Raw genomic sequence first — 23630 nt, 5'->3', positions numbered from 1 at the left:
ATGCGACACGGAGTGGCGGAATTCCACCCCGGAGAGTATTGGCCCCAAACCTTGGCGCCCCTTTCGGTATTTCTTTATATTGCATCAACTCAGTACAAGCCAATACTCCAGACTCCGCACCTTCTCCAGGAAGCATGCCAGAGAATGAGCCCATGGCCTCATATTTAAAGGCCCTAGGCCCCAAAATTAGTGTACATGAAAAGCCTTTAAACTCAAAAGCATGCCCAAAAGCTATGAGCGTAAATCACGGAAATCCGTACAACTGTCACTCAGCAGTCAAGGCAAAACGAAGAAATTCGTATAGTCTGCCACATCATCAGTTGGCTGCGCAAGCCTTTGTGTGTGTGTGTGTGTGTGTGGGTCCTGCTTTATTTTAACTCCTTTATGTCTCTTGGGCCCCGTCGGATGGGGTCCCATAAGTTGGTAGGACTTCTTTTTCTGTTGCTGCTTGTTCTTCTTAGGGTTTAGGCCCGTCGGCCGAGATTTGAAGGTTGGCTCTGCTCTTCACTGACTTGACACGTCAGCAGTTTGTGACAGATAGACCTTAAGAGTGGGTACCATCAGATTCGTATAAGGCTTGAGGATATGCACAAGACTGCGTTTAGGACGACATTTGGTCTCTATGAGTTTTTAGTGATGCCATTTGGCTTATAAATGCTCCTGCTACGTTCAATAGGATGTTGGAACGGATTTCCGCTTGCATGAAAAATTTGTTGGCACATTCTTTGATGACATGATAGTCTATTTGAAGAATGAAGAGGAGCATAGGCGTCACTTGACCATTGTGTTCGAAGAGCTGCGCAGTCACATCTTACTTATCAATCCTAAGATAAGTGAATTCTTCTTGGAAGAGATTCACTTTCTTGGATACGTAGTGTCAAAAGATGGTGTCCGAATGGGTCCCTCAAAGGTTGAAGCTATTAAGACATGGTCAGACTTAAAGATTGTGCACGATATCCGAAGCTTCCATGGATTGTGCTCATACTATAGAAGGTTTATAAGCAATTTTGCAGAGATAGCTTCACCTCTTCGCACTTTGCAAAAGAAAGAGGTCACTTTCAAATGGACCCAAAAAGAGATTTCAGCTTTTAGTCTCTTAAAGGAAAAGTTGGCTTTAGATCCCGTGATTGTTGTACCAGATCTCAAGAAGTCATTTGTGGTCCAGTGTGACGCGTGTGGCAATAGCATCGGAGCAGTGCTAATGCAAGATGGCCAGGTAGTAGCTTATGAGAGCAGAATCTTGCAAGGGCCATAAAAGACTATGCAAATCTATGAGAAATAGCTATTGGCCGCCCTTCATGCGTTGTCTAGTTGGAAGCACTACCTGTTACGTGCTGATTTTGTTGTCCAGATAGATTATCAGACCTTGCGATACTTCTTGACACAGTCAAAGCTATCCGAAAAGCATATGCCATGGGCAAACATTCTTTCTATGTTCCACTTCTAGATTATGCATGTGGAAGGCAAGAAGAATGTTGTGGCTGATGCATTATCAAGGAAGCCACAAATTTCAGCTGTGTCCATTTCTTATCATCACGAGCTTGATGACACGAAGGAATAGTATGCTACCGATGAAGATTTTGCAAGGATCTTTGAACAATTGCAAGATGGGCAACGTCATGAGCACTACCTCCTCAGAGATGTTTTTATTATGATGCATGGCAGACTTTGTGTCACTAGTAGTCGTATACGACATAAGGTCATGGATGCAAGGCATCGTGGAATTGATGCGACAATTAAGGTGGTAGAGACATTCTTTTATTGGCCTACTTTGAGGAGAGATGTGGATGCCTTTGTGCAAGCATGAGTGATTTGCCAAAAGGTCAAGTTTGACAGGCAAAAGGCATCAGGGTTATTACAGCCACTGCCGATTCTGGATAAGCAATGGGAAAGCATTGTATGGATTTTATCTTTGATCTTCCAAGAATGCCGAGAGGGAATGATGGTATATGGACCATTATTTGTAGGTTCAGCAAGCAACCCATTTTATTCCTGTGAGGAAGCAGATAAAATCTGGCCAGATGGCACAGTTGTTTATGTACAATGTGTTCAAGTACCATTGTCACGTGACACATCCAACCCTATGTGGCCGTGGACAAGCTACAACATGATCAGGGTTCAGTTCAGTCAAGTCAGTTTAGAATAGGAAGTGATCTGGCACTTTTGTGAGTCTGTTCGCAGACCGTGCATGTCCAGGCACTTAGATTAGATGCATATCCTCTGGTTGCACATAGCATGATCATCAAATTTCCATTAGAACCCATCAGGAGCATTTTTACAGTGCATAGACCTATTTTCCCTAATTTTGACATTTTTCACTTATTATTTTAAGTGACTTATTGTTGGAAAGTAGGTAGGGCAATTTTGCTAAGTTTGTATAAATAAAAACCTAGCGCTAGCACTAATTGGTAGAAGAGCAAGGAGAACATAGGCCAAGGGCAGCAGGTTCCCCCTCTCTCTCTCAAGCAAGAACCTTTCCCTCTTGGTGGTGTTTTTCCTCCAAGCAAGACCCCCATCTCCCTCGTGTTTTTCAGCAAAGCTTCATCGCCACAAATCCAGCACCCTAGCGTTTTCAGCACTCAATAGCATTGCCATACCCCACAGCATGGACCAGCATTTTTGACAAGCAAAGCCAGCGTTTTTCAACAACAACAATCAACGTTTTTGGGCTGCCTAAAACAACGTTTTCAGCTAGCAGATCTCAGCCTAAACCAGCGTTTTTGGCTTCATCAGATTTCAGCCTTCTTTCGTTTTTGGACAGCAGAGCAAGTACGGAGTTTTTCAGCCATAGAGTCGGTCTCAAAATCCCCGTCGTCGACATCGACATAGCCTAGACTTGCATCAGTTCTCATCATCCACTTTGTACGAGTTTGTGCAATCGATAGTAGACCACTCTCGCCAACGAGAGTGGGGCCTTCGGAGGAGGGTATTACGTCTCTGGTGTCGTATTCTCTTCTCTCTCTATCTCTCAGTCTCATGCAATTTCGCGCACAGTGTCCATTCACTTTGTTTGTGTTCATTGCACTCTCTCACTAAGAACGGAAGGCTCTCCCTTCCATAAGAACAAAAGGAACCTTGAGCACAGTTCGGAGCACTCATCTTGAGCAAAGTTCAACATTCATTCCGCTGCACCTTACATTGGTATGAGAGCTTTGCAGTGTTCTGTATCACTCAAGGAAAGAACCACAAGAATCACAAGAATTTTTTTGCTTGTTGCGGTCGCACGAACCCAAGTTCACTTGGGCGTGTCGATTCCTAATCGTGTTTTTGAAGAGTGACAGGAAACCCAAGAAAGAAGGGCTTGTCCAGCCTCCCCTTGTGCCTCTTTTCACTCATTGAGAGCGGACCGTGCACTTAGCGGCCGGCCAATCGACGTGAGGTGGGAAAAAGCAACCTTGGTGTGAGCGCAAGGCCGCCAAGGGGTGCGCCCGCGGAAAAGAGCAGAACTCGGGTGAAGAGGAGATCCTTCTCTAACACAGATTGCAAGCAAAAGAAGAACCTCAAGACCCTCAAGAACTCAAGACCCTCAAGACCCCAAGACCCACAAGAACCCAAGTTCATCGTGAACTTAAGAACCCACAATTTCAGTGCATGGTCATTACCCGAGGCGGAATGGATACCGGGCATGAGAGTGATGGGCAAGAAAGTAGTGAAGAAGAATTTCAGCAACAAGGAGGTTTTCGTGACCCTCCCCCTTCACCATCTACGCCAGGAATTGCACCAAACCCCATGGAGGCTTTGGTTAAGTCAATGATAGACATGATGGCAAAGCAAGAGGCGACTGGCATTGCCGCGGAGTGTGACCGCCAAGACAAACAGGATCGCGATCGCTTGGCAGCCGAGGAACTGAAAGAAAAAAAAGCGGCAAGAAAGGCCGACTTGGAGCAAGCTCGCTTGGCGGCCGAAGAAAGAAAGGCTACTATTGAGCGTGAGCTTGTGCAAGCGCGCTTGGCGGCCGACGCAAGAAGGGAAGCGGCCGAAGAAAGAAAGGCTACTATGGAGCATGAGCGTGAGCAAGCGCGAGCGGCCTTGGAGTTAGAACGTCAGGCCCAGAGAGAACAACGCATGAACGACTTGGTACTACATGTCCTCACCTCGAAACCCGAACCGGCCAAAGATGTTGGTGGTTCATCAAGTGGCACAAGCCGAGATTCGGACTCCAACAACCCCATCACCGAGAAGTTGACGTTCAGTAAGTTTATGGTAAGATGGACGCTAGTGTTATTCATTCTTGGTTGCATCAATTTAATGCTTATTTTGTGACAACTAAGAAGACACGAAATAGCAAGGTTTTGACGGCAGCTATGTACCTTGCCGGTGATGCCATCAATTGGTACCACGCATGGCAAGAGGCACAGCTAGCCACGCACCTAGAGGAAGCCGACGGAGACGTGTCCCTTTCGTTTTATTGGGCCGACTTCCAAGACAAGCTCAAGGCGCGGTTTATGCCTCCCCAGTACCTAGCACGATTGAAAGAAGATTTGTGCAATCTCAAGCAACATGGTATGCCAGTCATGTCTTTTTCTAACCATGTTTTGCAGCTCGGCACTTAATTACGCAAATCGGATGATGAGCGCAAAGAGGCTTTCCTTTTTTGGGTTAGACGAATATATCAAGTTTGATGTAGAAGTCTTTGACCCCGCGGATCTCAACAAGGCGGTAGCGATTGCTCTCTCCCAAGAGATGAAGCACAACAAGGGAAAGCCTAAGGAGAACAAGACTTCCACAAGTACCTCTCAGACTTCTTAGAACCCTCAGAACGGTAAGAATGGTAAGAAAGGTAACTCTTCTAACCAATCTTCCAATAGTCTCTCAGAAAAGAACTGTCAAAATGAACTTAAGGGTAAGGTTAACACAATTGCTAAACCTAAGCTCACTCCAGATGAAAAGGTAGCACAAGGAATTTTAGGAGGATACATCACGTCGGAAGAGCAAAGCACTTAATTCTAAGGAAGGTCGTTGTTTTCATTGTCACATTAAGGGTCACATAAAAAGAACATGTCCTAAGCTTGACTCTAATGAATCTAAAGAATCCACTTCCTCTGTCAATGCAATAAATGACAACACACTGTGCCCCAAGTTTCTCCTGACCCTCCCATTGATGAGTCTCTCATTAAATGTTATGGTCATATGACGGGGCAGCGTTTTGTCATATTGTTTGACCCAGGCAGTATGCATGATGTGATCAGTCCCTCTCTTGTTGAGAGAGCCCGCCTAGAGGCTAGTCAGAAATCTCCTCTCGAGGTCTTTGGTTTCGCTCCCCGTATGGGCTCTCTCATCACGAAAGAGTGCCTTAATGTGTTGTTTACAATTCAACAAGCTGCTTTCTGTAGAATTTTTTTGTCTCTCCTCTCTCAAGATGTGATATGATTTTGGGCATTCAATGGTTTCGTGAGCATAACCCTCTCATTGATTGGGCGGAAAATACGTTTACTTTCAATGCCAAAAGTGACTCTCCCATTGTCATTCGTGGAGAGCAAGTTGTTCATTCTCCATCTCTCATTGCTAATGTGCAGGCGAAGATTGAGCGGATTCAAGAGAAGGACTCTCTTGGTCTCGTCTTCTTCAAAGCATGACACACAGGATTTGCATGATGATTTGAAAGACAAGCATGATGATTTGCATGATGATCCAGATGTGATTTCTCACGAACATAATGATTTGCAAGATAAAGATGTTGTGATTGTTCGCAAGGATGATGTGCTAGTTGATACTTTCTCTAGTGAAGCTAACCTCATTGTAGATTCGGTCAATCAGGAAGAACCGATCTTGGCTCTCGAGCCTAGGTCCAAAGACCCTTTACAGGAAGTACTATGTGTTCGATTGATTTGTCAGTACGCATTGTTCGACTGTTTCATTCGTGATTGTTTCCTGTATTTTAGTCAGCGTCTTTATGTGATCCCTTTTCCTAGGATGACATATTGTACATTGAGCACGTTCACTCATGAATGAGCACGAATGCATGCGGATTGTTCGTGAAAAGCTGAAAAGTATGCATTCAAGGAAGTCACATTCCATGTCTCTTCCTTGGCATAACACATTTGTAGAACGAGCACAAGAAAGTATGAGCACCAAGCATGGGCATTTCCGTTGTGAGTTGCCACAATTGATTGATTTAGATCAACAAGACAAGATTCAATCTCATTGTTTGCGTGTGTGTGGTGAACGGGTTAGCACTCCATCTCTTTGTTCATCTACATTGCATGCACAGTCTTTGAGGAAGACAAGATTTTTTCCACTCACTGTACATCGAATGTGTATGTTCATGTTTTTGTGTTGGAAGTGGTTTCAGGAATTTTCAGCCGTAGAGATTCTTGAAGACGGAAGAAGCATGACTCTAGACGAAGTCGACGCATCGAAGGAGCCTGAGAAGACTTTGTCGCTTTCGGCGCGGCCCAAAGAAGCAAGCGTTGCAGACCTTTATGAAGTTCAAGTACCGCACGACCCACACATCAGAGTGGGCGGGCGAAGAGTCCATTCCAGGATTCCGGATGCTATTGGCGATCTTCCTCGACGCCATACAGTGCGGTACCAGTACCTCACTTCGAAAAGGAGGGGATGTCACATGACACATCCAACCCTATGTGTCCGTGGACAAGCTACAGCATGATTAGGGTTCAGTTCAGTCAAATCAGTTTAGAATAGGAAGTGATCTGGCACTTTTGTGAGTCTGTTCGCAGACCGTGCATGTCCAGGCACTTAGATTAGATGCATATCCTCTGGTTGCACACAGCATGATCATTAGATTTCCATTAGAACCCATCAGGAGCATTTTTACAGTGCATAGACCTATTTTCCCTAATTTTGACATTTTTCACTTATTATTTTAAGTGACTTTTGTTGGTAAGTAGGTAGGGCAATTTTGCTAAGTTTGTATAAATAAAAACCTAGCGCTAGCACTAATTGGCAGAAGAGCAAGGAGAACACAGGCCAAGGGTAGCAGGTTCCCCCCCTCTCTCTCAAGCAAGACCATTTCCCTCTTGGTGGCGTTTTTCCTCCAAGCAAGACCCCCATCTCCCTGGCGTTTTTCAGCAAAGCTTCATCCCCACAAATCCAACACCCTAGCGTTTTCAGCACTTAGTAGCATCGCCATACCCCACAGCATGGACCAGCGTTTTTGACAAGCAAAGCCAGCGTTTTTCAACAACAGCAATCAGAGTTTTTTGGCTGCCTATAACAGCGTTTTCAGCCAGCAGATCTCAGCCTAAACCAGCGTTTTTGGCTTCATCAGATTTCAGCCTTCTGGCGTTTTTGGGCAGCAGAGCAAGTACGGAGTTTTTCAGCCATAGAGTCGGTCTCGTCATCCCCGTCGTCGACATCGACATAGCCTAGACTTGCATCAATTCTCCTTCATCCACTTTGTACCAGTTTGTGCAATCAATAGTAGACCACTCTCGCCAAGGAGAGTGGGGCCTTCGAAGGAGGGTTTTACAACGTCTCTGGTGTCGTATTCTCTTCTCTCTCTATCTCTGTCTCATGCACTTTCACGCACAGTGTCCATTCACTTTGTTTGTGTTCGTTGTACTCTCTCACTAAGAACGGAAGGCTCTCCCTTCCATAAGAACAAAAGGAATCTTGAGCACAGTTCGGAGCACTCATCTTGAGCAAAGTTCAACATTCATTCCGCTGCACCTTACAACCATGGTATGCCACAGTCGATTGTCAGTGATCGTGATTCTCGCATGACGAGTTTTTTTGTGAGAGGATTGTTTGAGAACATGGACACTACACTCAAGTTCTCGTCTTCATTTCATCCACAAACTGATGGACAGTCAGAAGAGGCTAATTCTACTGTCTTGGATCTGCTGAAATGTTATGTGTCAGATAATAAGGACAAGTGGGAATAGTATTTGGCTATGCTTGAGTATGCGTACAACAATACGACTCATTCGTCCACAAGCAAGGCACTTTTTGAGATTGTTGAAGGTGGCAAAAATGTTCCTCCCATTTTGCATACAAAGGACAAGATCCTTGAGACAGATCGATATGTTGAGAACATGGATAAAATGTATAAGAAGATTGAGCTTGCCTTGGAGAAGACTCAGGCAAAGCAGAAAAGGGCTGCTGATTGTCACCGTCGTGAATTACTGTTTTCACCTGGTGATTGGGTACTTTTACGGTTTGAAAAGGCAAGGTTAAAGAAGATAAAGGGCAAGGAAGGGTTAATTCTGAAGCCCAACATGGGTTACTATGGGCTGAAATTGCCCGACACTTGGACGATTCATAATGCGTTTCACGTGAGTCTTCTAAGTCCCTTTGTGGGTGATGTGCCAGAAGATATCCCACAGGAGGATCAGCCAGACGTCGATGAACTTGATGAGATCTTGGTTCCTGAGCAGACTTTGACACATAAAGAAAGAAAAGTTAAGGGACAGGTTGCAAGACGCTATTTGGTGAAGTTCAAGAACTATCCACCTATGGATGCAAAGTGGATGGAAGAGCATGAACTGTCAATGTCACCAAATGTATTGCAGCTTTACCTTGAGGCCTTTGGGTTATAGCCTACGTATGTCCCAACCCAACGTGTTCGAAGGAGGGGTAATGATGGAGCTAGCACATCAAATGTACATACGGATTCGGTGCAATAGAAGTGTGCATTGCTCTTCAAGTGTTAAAGGTATTATGCTCACTTTTATTATAGATGGAAATGACAAAAGTATGAAGGTCTCTTTAAGTCATTTGTATCTATGTGTTATGACCTTTCTTGTGGGTACATGCAATGATAAAAGCGTGCTAACAACACAAGATCATCAATGGCATGTATATATAGCATGCAATCGATGACATTTGCGATTTCAAGAGGGGGGTATGTCACGAGGATGTGGCAACTGCTAATTTTTGTCACGAGGACGTGGCAACTGCTAACCTTAGTTGTTGGTTTCTTTTCGATGATTTTTATTTAATTTTTGAGACCCCCTTTTTGAAGTCACAAATGGCCGGACATAGTGTGGCAAGTGTGAAACGACGATGGCCAAGAGTTTCACCCGCAGACGGGAAGGCCTTGTCACCACGAGTTGGTCGGGCCGACTGGCACTGGAATCCAAGCAGTAAAAGGGTGTCTAGGCTCAGTTTAGAGTCATTTAGGCCCCCTCGCTACACTTATAAGTCGGTGGGTACTAGGAATTAACTCTATAGAGGCAAACTGGACACACGACGGTTCTGCAGCAATTCGCCACTTTCAGGCAAAAGAGGGGGTGCCCAATTTTAGAGAGGAGGCTGATTTGCAGCTCATTGTGCTTTACAATATGTGGGAGAGTAGTGGGTGCAGGTGATCACAGCTTTAATGGAAAGCTTGCCTTCTCCCTTGTCTCATGCAACGCGATGACTTGCTCTTGCGTATCTGTCTCTCCCCTTTGATACATATGGTAATGCCCCACTAGCTGGGCTACTCAGTTGATCATGTACAGTTGTGAGGGTTTATGCTCGTTTGCCAAGGCAACAAGAACCGGATTAGCTAATTGCTAATTTCCCACAGGTACGCATAGTTCCATTGCGAAGGATTGCGAAATTGGAGAGTTTTCTTGCGCTAAAACTCGTCCGATTCAAAGGGGAACTGTATTATTGCGTGCGGAAGCATCTGAGACACGCGTAGATGTGTTCTCTCGGCTCGAAACGGTCCAAAACAGAGAATTAGAGCCTGCTGTGTTTTTTTTGCAGGTTTAGGGTTTCACACCGAAAGTGCAGGGAATCGCCAGAGGAGCCTCGGAAAGGCCTTGGGATGCGTGTACAACGCTGTAGGCACCTAACAGTGGCAAAACAGAAAATTACAGCACGCTGAAATTGACCTGCAGCTCACCGTAAAGCTTCCAGAATGCAGGGAAAAGCGTCCTAGACGTGTACTTTTGACATACAGGGATTTTGCGCTGATATGTTGGCGAAATTGGGTCAGAAACCTGCAATTACAGCCATGGACAGGTCCGGACAGCTTTGTGGGAGTTAGGTGAAAGTGATGGGATCGTTTCTTTGCATTAAGAATAAAGAAATACCGAAAGAGGCGCCAATCTTTGGGGTCAACATGTGTCGGTGTCTGCTTGGTAGCGCTTTTGCTTCCAAGCCGTGTGTGTTTGAAGTGTCAATTCCGGTTACATGTTTTTATTTGCAAAGTTTATCTGTGTCCTTAAGTCTAAAGTAAAGTCTACCGCCCTACGGGCCGGTTTCACAAGCCGCATAATTTGAACTCTTTGCATCGGGTAGCATTAAGGATGGTCTTAAGGGCATTACGAGCTTCAAGAAGGATACTAAAGCATGTAAGAAAGCGGAAGAAGGGCTAAACTTTGTTCTTATTCTCTCTCGGCATTGGAGGGACATAAAGAAGGCAGCGAGAGGAGAGTTTTTCGGCAATTAATGCAGATTGAAGAGCATCAGAGGAGAACAAAGAGAGTGATCGCATTGTTACCCTCCTCGGCCCTCTTTTTCTCAGTTAATCCAATCATCATCATTATCAGCTTAAAGTTTGTTAATCTTGTTGATATGTCATCGTTTCGTTTAACGGCCTGCTTAATTTTCGTAAGGAGCTTAAACTCCTTAGGTTTCAGTTCATCGAAGTGATGGTGCCGTTAACGGCCCGCTTTGGTTATTAATTAAGTTGTACTCAAGCCCAGGGGAAGGAGGGAACTTTGGGGTCGCCGACAAGAGGGCCAAGGTGTCGCCGTCAAGGGCTGCGTTTCGAAACGCACGCTAGGGGAGGGAGGACGCTACTTGCGATGAAGGGAGGGCAGCGAGGGAGATGAGCAAAACGCCCACTGCCACCAACATTTTAAAACGCAGGGTGCATAGGGGAAGTGGGCTCTGATAGGCAACATTTGATATGTGGAGGAACAACCTCCCCGGGCCATAATAGCTTATGCCAATCATACTAACGTCGGTTGCAAAGGGGAAGTGGATGGCGCACTGGATCAACGGGATGAAGGGAGGGCAGCGAGGGAGATGAGCAAAACGCCCACTGCCACCAACGTTTTAAAACGCAGGGTGCAAAGGGGAAGTGGGCTTTGATAGGCAACGTTTGTGGAGGAACAACCTCCTTGGCTATAATAGCTTATGCCAATCATACTAACGTTGGTTGCAAACGGGGAAGTGGATGGCGCCGCCGGCAAGGGAGGGGGGGGGGGGATCTTCAGAGCTTCTCAACGACGCAGTTTCTCCACCAAGGCTCTGATACCATGTCAGAGTTGACGATGCGGAAGCGTTTGAAGCAGAACGTTCGAACTGAGAGAGAGAGAGAGAGAGAGAGAGAGAGAGAGAGAGAGAGAGAGAGAGAGAGAGAGAGAGAGAGAGAGAGAGAGAGAGAGAGAGAGAGAGAGTTATGTTAACGTAGAAATGAAATGTTATATTAACGTCTTAAAAGGCCAAAATGACCTATGAGACCAATCTGTTACAAAATATTCAATCTAATACTATATTTGGGTACAAAGGAAAGAACTAGAACAAAGATACTACTACTAGAATCCATCCTCATCTCTGGATGTTGAGAGAGTATAGCTCGAATCCTCTGCTATAGTCTCCGTCGATGTTGTGTAGCCCCTCTCCTCAATTGTGGCCGTCTGGATCTTCGTAGCTCCAGTGCTCGGTCGATGAGAGTGCTGCTAGTGGTCGAAATTAAATCACAGTTATAGGGAATGGCCATTTTCAAGTCCTCGGTCCCCTTTCCCATCCCAATTTCCGTTCCGTGTTTCAAACGTGAGTATCCAAAACAGGGAATGGCATTTCATGCATGTTGCCGTTCCTGTTCCCCGTTCCAATTTCCCGTTTCTGGTAACTATGGGTCACCGTCGAATGACTGTGGGCCGAGCTCTGCAGTGATGGCCGCTTCTCTGGCTGTCCCATATCTAGTGAAAAGAAATCTGTAATCTGTCTTTGGGACTGTCTCTCTCTATCTCACCCCAATAAAGTGTCTGTGGGACTCTATCTCTCCCCATTAGAGAGAGAGAGAGAAATGAAATGATATATTAACGTCTTCAAAAGGCCAAAATGACCTATGAGACCAATTCGTTACAAACTTGTGAATCTAGTATCGTGTCCAAGTACAAAAAAAGAAATACTGAAATGAATCTAGAAGTGCTACTAGCTCGAACTGTGTGGGGTATGTGTGATCATTGATACAATGGGTGCCCAATACAAGAGAGAGATACAACGGATGATGGATCCATCCTCATCTGTACTCCGGATGGTGAGATAGTATGGCTCGAATCCTCTGTTGTAGTCTCCGTTGATGCTGTGAAGCTCCTCTCCTCAGTCGTGGGCGTCTCGATCTCCGTAGTTCCAATGCTCGGTCAATGAGAGTACCGAAGGTATGAGTATGAGCTGAGCTTTGTAGTGGTGGCTGTTCCTCTATGTGTCCAGTGTTTGGTGTGAAGAAATCAGTAATCTGTCTCTGAGATTGTCTCTCTCCAAATCTCCTCAATAAATTATGATTTATCTCTGTGTCTGTGTAACTCAAGTAGATACAGGCCAACACATCTCTGGTCGTGATAGCTCATGACTCTCGAGAAGAGTCCGAAGCCTTCTCTAAATAGACAGTGGAAGCGACCCCGTATCTCGTAATACACTATGCCTTGACATATATAATGTGTCTCCGACTCGGGCTCTATATGGCATAGGCGACATATCCTGCTAGCTCCTGGTATCCCTTTGAATCTCTCAGTCTCAATCTCAAGCTGGTGTGAAGATGTCAGTATCTGACCAATGCAACGTAACCCATGAGATAGATGTGTAGCCATATAGCTGGGATGAATCACAAACCCATCCCCTGTGAGTTGAAGAAGATGCTCTCTATAGAAAGCCATCTTCGTGCCTGACTCGTGTGTCGGCTCTATCCATGTCCTCTTGGTGTCCAACTGGGTCAGGTCCTGGCGAATGAGTCTAGTAATCTTGACCCATGTAAGAGACAATGATGGTGCATCAAGGGAGTACTGGAAGGGAGGTGTAACAAAGTTGGACACCCCAAGTTTAGATTTTGTCGCGACACAAAAGAGATTCACTTCAAAACACTTCACAATTCAAGAGTCGACACGGCCTAGTGTTGTTCCATGCCAAGAGAGATTGGCCCCAAAGACTGGCGCCCCTTTCAGTATTTCTTTTATATTAATCTTTGTGCAAAGTACAACTCCCGTGGGTGCTCACTCTTAGACTCTGCGTCCAAATGCTCTGAGAAGTGAGACCCTCGGGATTTATTTATTGTTACAAGGGATGCCAAAAGCAGAGCTCCAAAAGCATGTAAACTCAAAAACGTCATGATCCAAAAGTTGCCAGTAATGGCCAGTAGCGCCAAAAGGGGAAATTCCATACGGATCTGCCATGTAAGTAGTCAACGTGTTTTGCGGCCATCCGTACAACAGTTAGCGCAAATCGCGGCCGTCCATACAACAGCCACGTCAATAGGTACTTCGCTTGCCTAGGTGTCTTTTTGGCCCCTCGGAAGCAACTTATTAAGTGGTCATGCCACGTCATCAGTTTGTGACATACCCCTGTCTTGAAAGAATTGTAATCGCCCTCGATTACGCCTGCAAAACAGACAAAGGCCATAAACCATTTCAGCAGACACCGACTCTAAGTACCGACGCACTAGACACGACACATCTAGCACTTGTACAAAGATGACAATCACATCACTGCACATGAAATCAGAGGACATCATATGACAAATCAATTACATAAAAAATGAATCATTCTAAATCTCAGACCATGACTGCCAGCAACGTAGTTAGTTTGAGAGTGAGCAGCGGAAAGAGTGTGAGCCACGCGCGCCGAAAACGCTGGGGGAAGAGAGAGAGAGAGAGAGACTTTTTCCTGTGGATGATTGCACATGCAGGACTTCCAGTTGGGACTTGGTTAGCTTCTATGGGTCATGATCCGTTATGTACTCGTTGTTCTTTGCGCCTACCTGAGTCACATGCACACTGTCTTTGGTCATGCTCGTCTTCTCATGTAGTATGGCTCACAGTTTGCTTTTTACTTAGCAGAGGTGGTGTTCAGCATGGATTTCTCACTTGGGGATCTGTCTCCTGGTTGATGCCGATGCCCGGACTGCATCTTTTCTACGAGGGCTCAGCCACAAATCCAGCTCTTATGCGTACCCCGACTGGTTATCGGCGAGGGACTTTGGCTATGTTACCACAGATTGCTTGGCAGGGGGATCCTCAGACACGTGATGAAATTTTCTCAGTCATCACTAGCATTGCACTATGGAATGTTTGGAGAGCTCGTTGTCTTCACATTCTCTGTGCGGCTCCACAGCTCCTACCGGATACCCTCACTGCCATTTGGCTGGACATCATTCACACCCTCATTTGGCAGTGGGATTCTTCCTCAGGTACATCTAGAGCAGCCGAGGCTCGTCGATTTGCCTTTCTTTGGCGTTGGGCCCGATCTTCACTCTTCTTCACACTTACAGGTGGACAGATTACATGGCATTATGCACCTCCTCGGTGGTTTCTCCTCCACTCATCATACAGACCACCATGACATTGTTCTAGTCGAGTTGTCACTATAGTGGCTCTCAACCTTACATTCAGCTTGTACACCCCACGTGATAGGCTATTTTGGCATCCACTGGGGATTATATTGTACTCAGTAATATACAGCCCTGATTTTTCCAAAAAAAAAAGAGAGAGAGAGAGAGAGAGAGAGAGAGAGAGAGAGAGAGAGAGAGAGAGAGAGAGAGAGAGAGAGAGAGAGAGAGAGAGAGAGAGAGAGAGAGAGAGAGAGAGAGAAAACACAATTGCTCTGTAAATGATGCTCTCAATACACAATCTCAATCTGAATGACTGTAAGACCCTAAGCATTCTATTTATAGAATCTTAGGTTGAGGTAGGGCAAAATGTGTAACTGGTGCAAAAAACATAAAAAGCCTAAAAATGGCTAAAAATGTGTGCACCCAGCCAGGCTAAAAAAATGACCGGCTGGTCACGTGCTAAAGTGTCCGCCCATGCAATCTACATGATGTGCAACGGGTGGCCAACCCGGGACAGTCACTAGCCGTACAAAATGGCGAAGCAACGATGGTGTAACAAGCACCGGATGCTGAGACAACACAGAGGAGTCGAAGGTGAGAAGCCAAAGTCTGCTGAGGTACAACCTTCGTGAAGATGTTTGTTGCATTGTCCGTTGTAGGAACATACTCCAAATGAAGATCTCCAACCAAAATCCGCTCCCGAACATAATGGTACTGCACCTCAATGTGCTTTGTACGAGGCTCCAGCGTGAAAGATAGGGTTCTTGGCAATAGCAATGCAACTCTGATTGTCGCACAAAAGACGAGTCACAGTAGTCTGGGGAAAACACAGCTTTCCCAGTAATCTCCGTAGCCGTATGGCCTCACAAGCAGCATAGCAAGCTACTCTGTACTCTGCCACTGTAGAAGATAGCGCCATGGTGGGTTGCCGCTTACTGCTCCATGAAATTGGTCCCGAGTCGAGTGTGAAACTACTACTGTAGTAGAGCGTCGACTATTTGGATTTCCTGCCCAATCTGAATCGCACCAACCAAGTAAGGTGCAACCCTTGGAGCGACCATAGAACACACCATGGTCCAAGGTGCCACTGATGTACCGCAAAGTACGCTGGGCACACAACCAATGTCACTGACGAGGTCGGGTGTTGAAGGAACTGAGGACAGAAACTGTGTAACAAATGTTTGGTCGGGAATAAGTCAGCCATTCGAGGCAGCCAACGACATTCCTATACTGCTCCAAGTCAATTCGTGGGGAAGGATCGTGAAGCGATACGTTCTCTCCGGGCTCAAGAGGAGTGCCAATCGGTCTGCAGCCTTTCATCTGGAATCTCTCTAGGATAGCATTTGCATACTTCCGCTGAGAAAAGAAGATGCCGTCTGGTGTCAGGAAAATCTGGAATCCAAGAAAATAGTGAAGAAGCCCAAGATCAGTCATCTCGAAACACGTCTCCATAGCTTTCATGATCAACTTGATCCTGTTGGTCCAAGAACCTTTGAAAATGAGATAGTCCACATAGACAATCACTATCGCAACCAAGAGCCATCAGAGACAACATAACAGTTGGAATCTGATGAGGTACGCCGTAACCCCAGCTTCACGAGAAACTAGTCAAGTGTGAGGTACCACTGTCGTCCAGCCTGCTTCAGTCTATACAATGCTTTCCACAACTGATAGACCCAAGGTATAGGCTTGGATGCTGCCCCCTCTGCAGGTGTGCTGAAGAGCTCCATGAAAGTCACATCACGGCAAGCTGTGGTGGTCTTGGCGTCAGGATCGTAAAGCTGGTACTCGTCAGACTCTCGTGAATAGCCCAGGAAGATGAGCTTCTTCGCCTTGAAGTCTAACTTTTGTCGCTTCTCCTTTGGCACATGGACAAAGGCCGGACACCCAAAAACTCGAAAGTGTGAGACCGAGGGCTTGCGCCCGTAGTAAGCCTGATAAGGAGTCATGTCCTGCAAAGCATGGATAGGAGAACGGTTCTGAATGTAAACCGCCGTGTTGCACGCCTCTGCCAGTAAACCCGGGGCAAAGAATCATGCGCAAGCATCGCGCGAGCCATCTCCATGATAGTCCGATTCTTCCGCTCAACAACTCCGTTCTGGGAAGGAGTGTAAGGAGTAGTCAGCCGGCGCTGGATGCCTTCTGACTTGCACCACTGTGCAAAGTCCTTCGAGGTGAACTCACCCCCTCTGTCTGAGTGAACACATTTGACGTGCAAGTCCTTCTCCTTTTCAACCATCGTCTTCCAATTTCGAACAAAACTGAAAGCCTCCGCCTTGAGCTTTAGGAACCAAGCCCAAGTGTATCTGCTGAAATCATCCACAAGCACAAGCAAAAACTGTGAGCCAGAAAATGAAGGAGTGCTCATCGGGCCACATAGATCAATGTGAACCAATGCAAATGGTGCCGAAGCTCTGTTGGATGCCTGCTTCGGAAAGGCAACCCTGTGTTGCTTGCCCATTTGGCAAGCCTCGCATACGCGTGATGAGGAGCGTATCACTGATTAACCATCCACCATGGAGATCCTAGCAGCTTGCTGAAGCTGCTGATAACACAGATGTCCAAATCGTGCATGCCTTAGAGAAGAAGACTCCGTGGTCCTAGACAGAAGAGCAATGAGGCGGTATAGGAAACTATCGCGCTCACCGCATGCAAGGATAGTACCAGTTGTAGAATCAGAAATGGTGACTGTGCCACTCCCAAAGTGTATGTCAACTCCCTGAGAGTCCAAACTCGACACAGAGAGGAGGTTGAAGGCCATGTCCGGAACGTAAAGCGCCTCCAGTGAACTGAAATTGGGGTCTGAGGTAAAACGAAAGAGGGTAATCTGACCTGTGCCAGCCATTGGAATCTCATGGTTGTCACCCATAGTGATGGTCTGCCTGTGAGTCTACCTGAGAGAGCTAAACCATGGCTGTTGGGGAGTCATGTGAGTGGTGGCTCCACTGTCAACAACCCAAGTACCTGAGTGCGATGTAGCAAGAGCATGGTCCATCGTCGCGACAAGAGCGGTCCCCGCCGTCTCGTGAGAGGCTACAGCTGCAGTCGAGGCTGTCTGTTTCTCCCTGGTGACCTCGTCTCGCTTCTTCTTTCTGCATTCTGATTCTGTGTGCCCTTTCTTGTGGCAATGGTAACATCTGATGTCCTTCTTCTTCTTCTTCTTCTTCTTCTTCTTCTTCTTCTTACCTTTACCTTTCTTGTTACTTCCTTGAGCTATCAAAGCTCCTTTTGCATCAACAACACCTCAATCTGTGTAAGGGAAGGGAGAATCTCGTCCCAAGTGGGAAAAGAGGTATGTCCAGATGTGAGCAAACTCTGAAAATAGGGATCAAAGCGTGGGAGAAGCTTGAATAGTAAGAGGCCAGCCATACCGATGTTGCCTCCGGCAGAGACAAGGTCGTCCCTGAGTTCCCACATGCGGCGGGTCAACCCATCAAGTGAGTTGAAATCCTTGAACTGGAGGTTGTACAACTCCTGTTCAAGTGTGATCTGTCTAGCAAACGAAGTCTCCTCAAACTGGTCAAGAATCCGTCTCCACAATGGATGTGCATGCTCCTCTTTGGAAACTTCCTTCGTGATGCGGTCCGAGAGGTTCATCATAAGAAAGGTGAAGATTCATATGTCTCGATCCACCCACTCGTCGATTTGGGCCTGAGTGGTGGTGGGAAGGGAGGGTTGAGTAGCTATCACCAGGAGGTGTATTTTTCCTGGTGCCTTCCGTAAATAAGTACTAGATATTTTTATTTATTTTATTTTTACTTGTTTTCCTGGAACCCTTGAAAAGGTGCAGACATTGCATGGCCAGTGTGAAACGGCTGCGGCCGAATAGGTTTCTCACAGCGGGAGTCTTGGTCGGTCAGTCTGGGACTGGTTTGGCCAGTTAGCACTGAATTCTGATGAGTATGGAAGCTTGTGTGCGCCAAATGAAGTCTGGGCCACTCGGAAAGTCACTTATAACTTTATAAGTCAGTGGGAACTAGAGAATTAACTCAAAAGGGGCAAACTGGACACATGGTGGCTCCAGGTAGTTTTGCCACTTCCAGCATGAAGAGGGGGCGCCCAATTTGAGAGAGGAGGCTGATTTTTGAACACAAGTGAGCTACAGTGTGTGTGTGAGTAGTGGGTGCAGGTCTACAGCTTTAATGGAAAGCTTGCCTTCTCCTCTGTCTCATGTAGCGCGATGATTTGCTCTCGTGCATCTCTCTCTCCCCTTTGGCACCTATGGTAATACCCCACTAGTTGGGCTACTCAGATGAACATGTACAGTTCTGGGGGTTTATGCGCGTTTGCCAAGGCAAGAGCCTTCTGAACAGGAACGAGATTAGCTAATTGCTAATCCCCCACAGGTACGCACAGTTCCATTGCGAAAGATTGCGAGTTCGGAGAGTTTTCTCACGTTAAAACTTGTCCAATTCACAGGGGAATTGTCCCATTGTGTGCGGGAGCCCTTGGGACACGCGTCGGCGTGTTCGCTCCGCTAAAAACGATCCGAAACAGCGAATTACAGCCTGCTGTGTTTTTCTGCAGGTGTAGGGTTTTGCACCTAAACTGCAAGGGAACCTCGGGGGAGCCTCGTGAGAGCCTTGGGATGTGTGTACAGGCTTTTGGGCACCCGGCAGTGAAAAACAGGGAATTACAGCCCGCTGAAATTCTGTGACAGCTCACCAGAAAGCTTCCAGATAGCGAGGGAATCCGTCCTAGACAGGTGCTTTTGACCTACAGGAGTTTTTGCATCGTTATGCTGCCAAAATCAGGTCGAAAACCTGCGTTTTCAGCCCTCGCCACGTTTGGACAGCTTTGTGAAAGCTTGTGCGAAGTGGTCGGATCGTCTACCTTAATTTGAATAAAGAAATACCGAAAGGGGCGCCAGTCTTTGGGGCCTACAGGGTGTCGGTCTCGTGTGCGTATTGACATTCTAGTCGCTGGACGCAACTGTGTTCTCTTCCCTTCTCAGTGCTCTGTGTAAAGTTAACAGGTAATTGAAATAGTACTGCCCTCTACGTTGTACGGGCCGGTTATAGTAGCCGAATGGGTGAAATGATTCAACCATTCCTAGAGCTGATGGTAGGCAATAATTGTAAGGACTCGTGTCCTCCACACAGAATATTTGTGTAAATCCAACTTCTTCTCCTCAGCAAATTGGGTGAGGGCATAATTGTTGGATGTAGCGTTGGCAGATGTCGACGTAGTCGCAGAAGTGGAAGTGGCCGTAGTCGCAGAAGACGTAGTGGCCCCCTTCTGGGACTGTTGTTGATGTCTCTTCTGCTTCGGAGTCGACATGTCGCATGCTCAGAGAGAAGTCCCAAAGGTAGATCGATAAGATCGCAAGTCGTCGATGAAGGTACCGTTCCCAAGGCTGTAGAAGTCCAAGATAACCGCACGGACTACCACCGGATGGTGTCCTGACGAGCAAGGGATGGTTCAACCACACAAGAGGTAAAAATTCAGCGTGCTGTCTGCCCAAAAAACCGCTGCAAAGGGTGCTGAAAACGCTGCTGTAATAGAGATTTCAGCGTGCTTGTGCGCCACCGGTCGGTGCGGGAGCGTCGCAGAGTGTCAGAGGAGAGGGTTCTTGCACTTTTCAGCCATCGAGGGGCTGAATACAGAGAAAAAACAGCAAGTAATAAGTACCGAAAATGGTGCCGATTGGGTGTAGATACCTGTCCAAGGTGTAGATTTGCAAGTTCCAGGGAGTGTAGAAGACTCCTGGGTGTTCCTTGGCCGCTCCTTTAGGTGCACAAGATCAGCATTTTGTGAAAAATGCAGCAAGTCACCAAAAACGCCAGCAAAGCATGGAAAAACGCAGCAAGATGTTCAAAACGCAGATCTGTCCAAAAACACTAGGTGTTGCAAAAACGCTAGTAGATTTTTGGTGCCGGTTTGGTGCGGTTCTGCTGCACGAGGGAAGCGCTAGGAGAGGGATGCAGATCAAGGTTTCAGATGGAAAAACGCTGGCTTTTCTTGCAAAAAACACTAGGGCTGAAAAACGATGATCAACGTTTTTGAGATCCACCGCGATGGAAACCGGGAGATGTGCTAGCGCTAGCCTCAGGAGGAGAGATCGATGCAATTTCTCGGCTTCTTGGCGATTGCTACCATGTGAGAGTGAGCAGTAGAAAGAGTGTGAGCCACGCGCGCCGAAAACGCTAGAGAGAGAGAGAGAGAGAGAGAGAGAGAGAGAGAGAGAGAGAGAGAGAGAGAGAGAGAGAGAGAGAGAACACAAGTGCTCTACAAATGATGCTCTCAATACACAATCTCAATCTGAATGACTACAAGACCCTAAGCATTCTATTTATAGAATCTTAGGTTGAGGTAGGGCAAAATGTGTAACTAGTGCAAAAAACATAAAAGCCCAAAAATGGCTTAAGATGTGTGCACCCAGCCAGGCTCAGAAAATGACCGGCCGGACACGTGCTAAAGTATCCGCCCATGCAATCTACATGATGTGCAATGGGTGGCCAACCCGGGACAATCACTAGCCGTACAAAAAGGCGAAGCAACGGTGGTGTAACTCTAATATTTAGTTAGCGCATCTAGATCCATCCCGGATCTCACTGATGCCGGATTAACTAATCCTTACTCCGATCATGTCTTTAGAGATTTATGAGACCGAAATGCTACAATCATTTCGTCTTTCAGTTCCTGCACTCAACAAGTCAAATGGGAGAGTACAAATCAATCATATTCAATATCGGGAATTTTGTTTCATAAAGTCATACAACAGAATAATGTCAGCCCAGTAGTATCCCTGAAACCCAAAGGGGACATTAGTGATTCTATTCAATCGAGGTAATCTATTAAAAAGGAGCGGAGTGACTCCCCTTTTGTGCAATCCCTCTGCACTAGATTCAACCTTGCTGATTTGCGGGATCTATCGGAGTAGACATAGCTAAACCGAATGCTTCAAGGTAAAGTTCCAAAATCTGAGTAGTATCTGCTAGGTCCTCCTCCTCCATCCACTTTGCATCTAATGCCGGATAGCTCTTGAATTTAACTAAGAACCGCGGAATCACTTTACCTTTCATCTTTCTTTCCTTGTGTGCCAAAATCTGTTCAGGAACGAGTATCTCCTTGCTCTCTTCCACTATGGGTTGCTCATCAGGCTCCCCATCAAACTGGCACCTCACCTTTTAAAGGTTTCAAGAGACTCACATGGAATGCATTGTGAATCTTCCAATTATGGGGCAGCTTGAGTCGAAAGGAGACATCATTTATCGTTTCTTTAACTTGGAAAGGGCCATAATACCTCATGCTAAGCTTTGGAAAAAGCCGCTCCTTTCCTTTTCGTTTCCTTAGGCGTGCCTTCTCATTGCTCAAGCCCAATCGTCTTCCTTTAGTTTCAAGTCTCGTCGATGTCGATCTGTTGCCTTCTTATGTCGTTCTTGAGACTTCTCTAAAGCCTCACGGACCTTGGCAAAAGCAGTGTCCAAGTCCCTCGTGTACTGGTCAGCTTCAAAAATCTTGTCTTTAGTGCTGAGAAAGGGTGGAACCTTCTGAGCACCTACAACTATCTCAAATGGCTCCTTCCCCGTCAAAGAGTGAACTGCGATATTGTAGGCAAATTCCACCAACGGCAATTTTTTTTTCCCATTGAGTCTTCTGATCAGAGATGTAAGACTTCAATAAATCCAGAACAATTGGAAGGTCATCGTTGATGAATGAAATTGATGCTGCTTTTACCTGAATCTTGCTATTACATGCTAGTCTTTTTAAGTGCAGCACCTCTTTTCATCAAGATATTCCCTGTCTACAAGAAACTGGAACATTTCTTTCGAGTCCTACTTTCTTTTCCGGATGAGATCAACTGCTTCAATCAAGGAAGAGATGTTTGCCTTTGCTTTCTTTGTCTTTCTTACTTTAGGTGCTAGATGGCCACAAAGAATGGCCTTTCTCGACCTCAACTGTCGTTCATCGATTCTGACAGATTCCAGGTAATGAGTGGTCTTGTGGGGCCTCTTGAGGTTTGCACCAAAAATCCTTGTAAAAAGCTAGCCACAGCGCGGAGATTGCTGCTGATGTTAACAATGGCATACCCCTTTGGCAATCCTGACTAGATCCTGGAAGGGCACTTGTGGATGCCAGACTTGTATCCTGACCTCTATCCTTATGCAATGCTTCTGACCTCAAACCAATGGAAGTGTGTACTGATAACCTCTCTGCATATGAGAGTCGTAACATGTTCTTATTATTTCTTTCTTTTCGAGTGGTACAAGAGAATTCTTTCTGCTGAAATTCTGTGCTGATACATTCTTTTATGTAGTCTAGGCATGTACATATTTCCTAAGATTGAACTAAGAATCCTTCTTGATATGTCAGGTGGTGGTAATGACTCATGCCTATGGCAGGCGATGTGGAGTACGCTATATGACAAATGGGTTGAAAGTGTATTATGTTCCAAGACTCCCCTTCTTGATGCAGAATACCCTGCCTACACTGTATGGAACATTCCCAATTATCCGCAACATATTGATAAGAGAAGGCATCACTGTCGTGCATGGCCATCAAGCTTTCTCAACACTTTGCCATGAAGCTCTTCTGCATGCAAGAACAATGGGCTATAAAGTCGTCTTCACAGATCACTCTCTATATGGGTTTGCAGATCTTGGCAGCATACATATGAACAAGGTTTTACAGTTCACCCTTGCAGATGTACATGAAACCATTTGTGTATCTCACACCAGCAAAGAAAACACAGTGTTAAGATCTGGCTTGCCGCCACAAAAGGTTTTTGTCATACCCAATGCTGTGGACACAGCTATGTTCAAACCAAATCCAAGTGCTCGCATGTTAGATGAGGTTGTAATTGTTGTGATTAGTAGGTTAGTTTATCGCAAAGGTGCCGACCTTCTTGTGGAAGTCATTCCAGAAGTATGCCGTCTTTTTCCAAATGTATGTTCCATGCTACCGACCCCTGTTGATAGTTGGTCCAACACACATGGTAGTCGCTTGGGCTAAGTATTGTTTATATGTTATTGAAGGTTCGATTCTTAGTTGGTGGTGATGGACCCAAAAGGGTGCGTCTTGAAGAAATGCGAGAAAAGCATTCTCTTCAGGAGCGTGTAGAGATGCTGGGTGCTGTTCCACACACTCAGGTCCAATCAGTCCTAGTTCGAGGTCATATTTTTTTGAACAGGTGAGTTCATCTGGCTTCCTCTGTCTTTGTTACAGTGTTGAATATTTG

General features: G+C 46.1%; 1 protein-coding gene across 5 annotated transcripts in view; it reads left to right on the top strand.

Annotated features, from left to right (window-relative positions):
• Positions 1-23630, top strand: part of SETH2 (UDP-Glycosyltransferase superfamily protein) — a 93978-nt gene that overhangs the window by 15916 nt on the left and 54432 nt on the right. For all 5 annotated transcript variants that reach the window (XM_086496064.1, XM_086496061.1, XM_086496062.1 and 2 more), the window contains exons 2-3: positions 22766-23338; positions 23428-23582. In XM_086496064.1, the coding sequence (XP_086352190.1) occupies positions 22766-23338; positions 23428-23582 (728 nt within the window). The remainder of the gene's footprint in view (positions 1-22765; positions 23339-23427; positions 23583-23630) is intronic.

Source organism: Adiantum capillus-veneris, chromosome 22, assembly GCF_014529385.1.
Source record: "Adiantum capillus-veneris isolate H3 chromosome 22, ASM1452938v2, whole genome shotgun sequence".
NCBI lineage: Eukaryota > Viridiplantae > Streptophyta > Polypodiopsida > Polypodiales > Pteridaceae > Adiantum > Adiantum capillus-veneris.
Note: the sequence above shows the minus strand (reverse complement) of the source record. Positions and strands in the feature narration are given on the sequence as shown.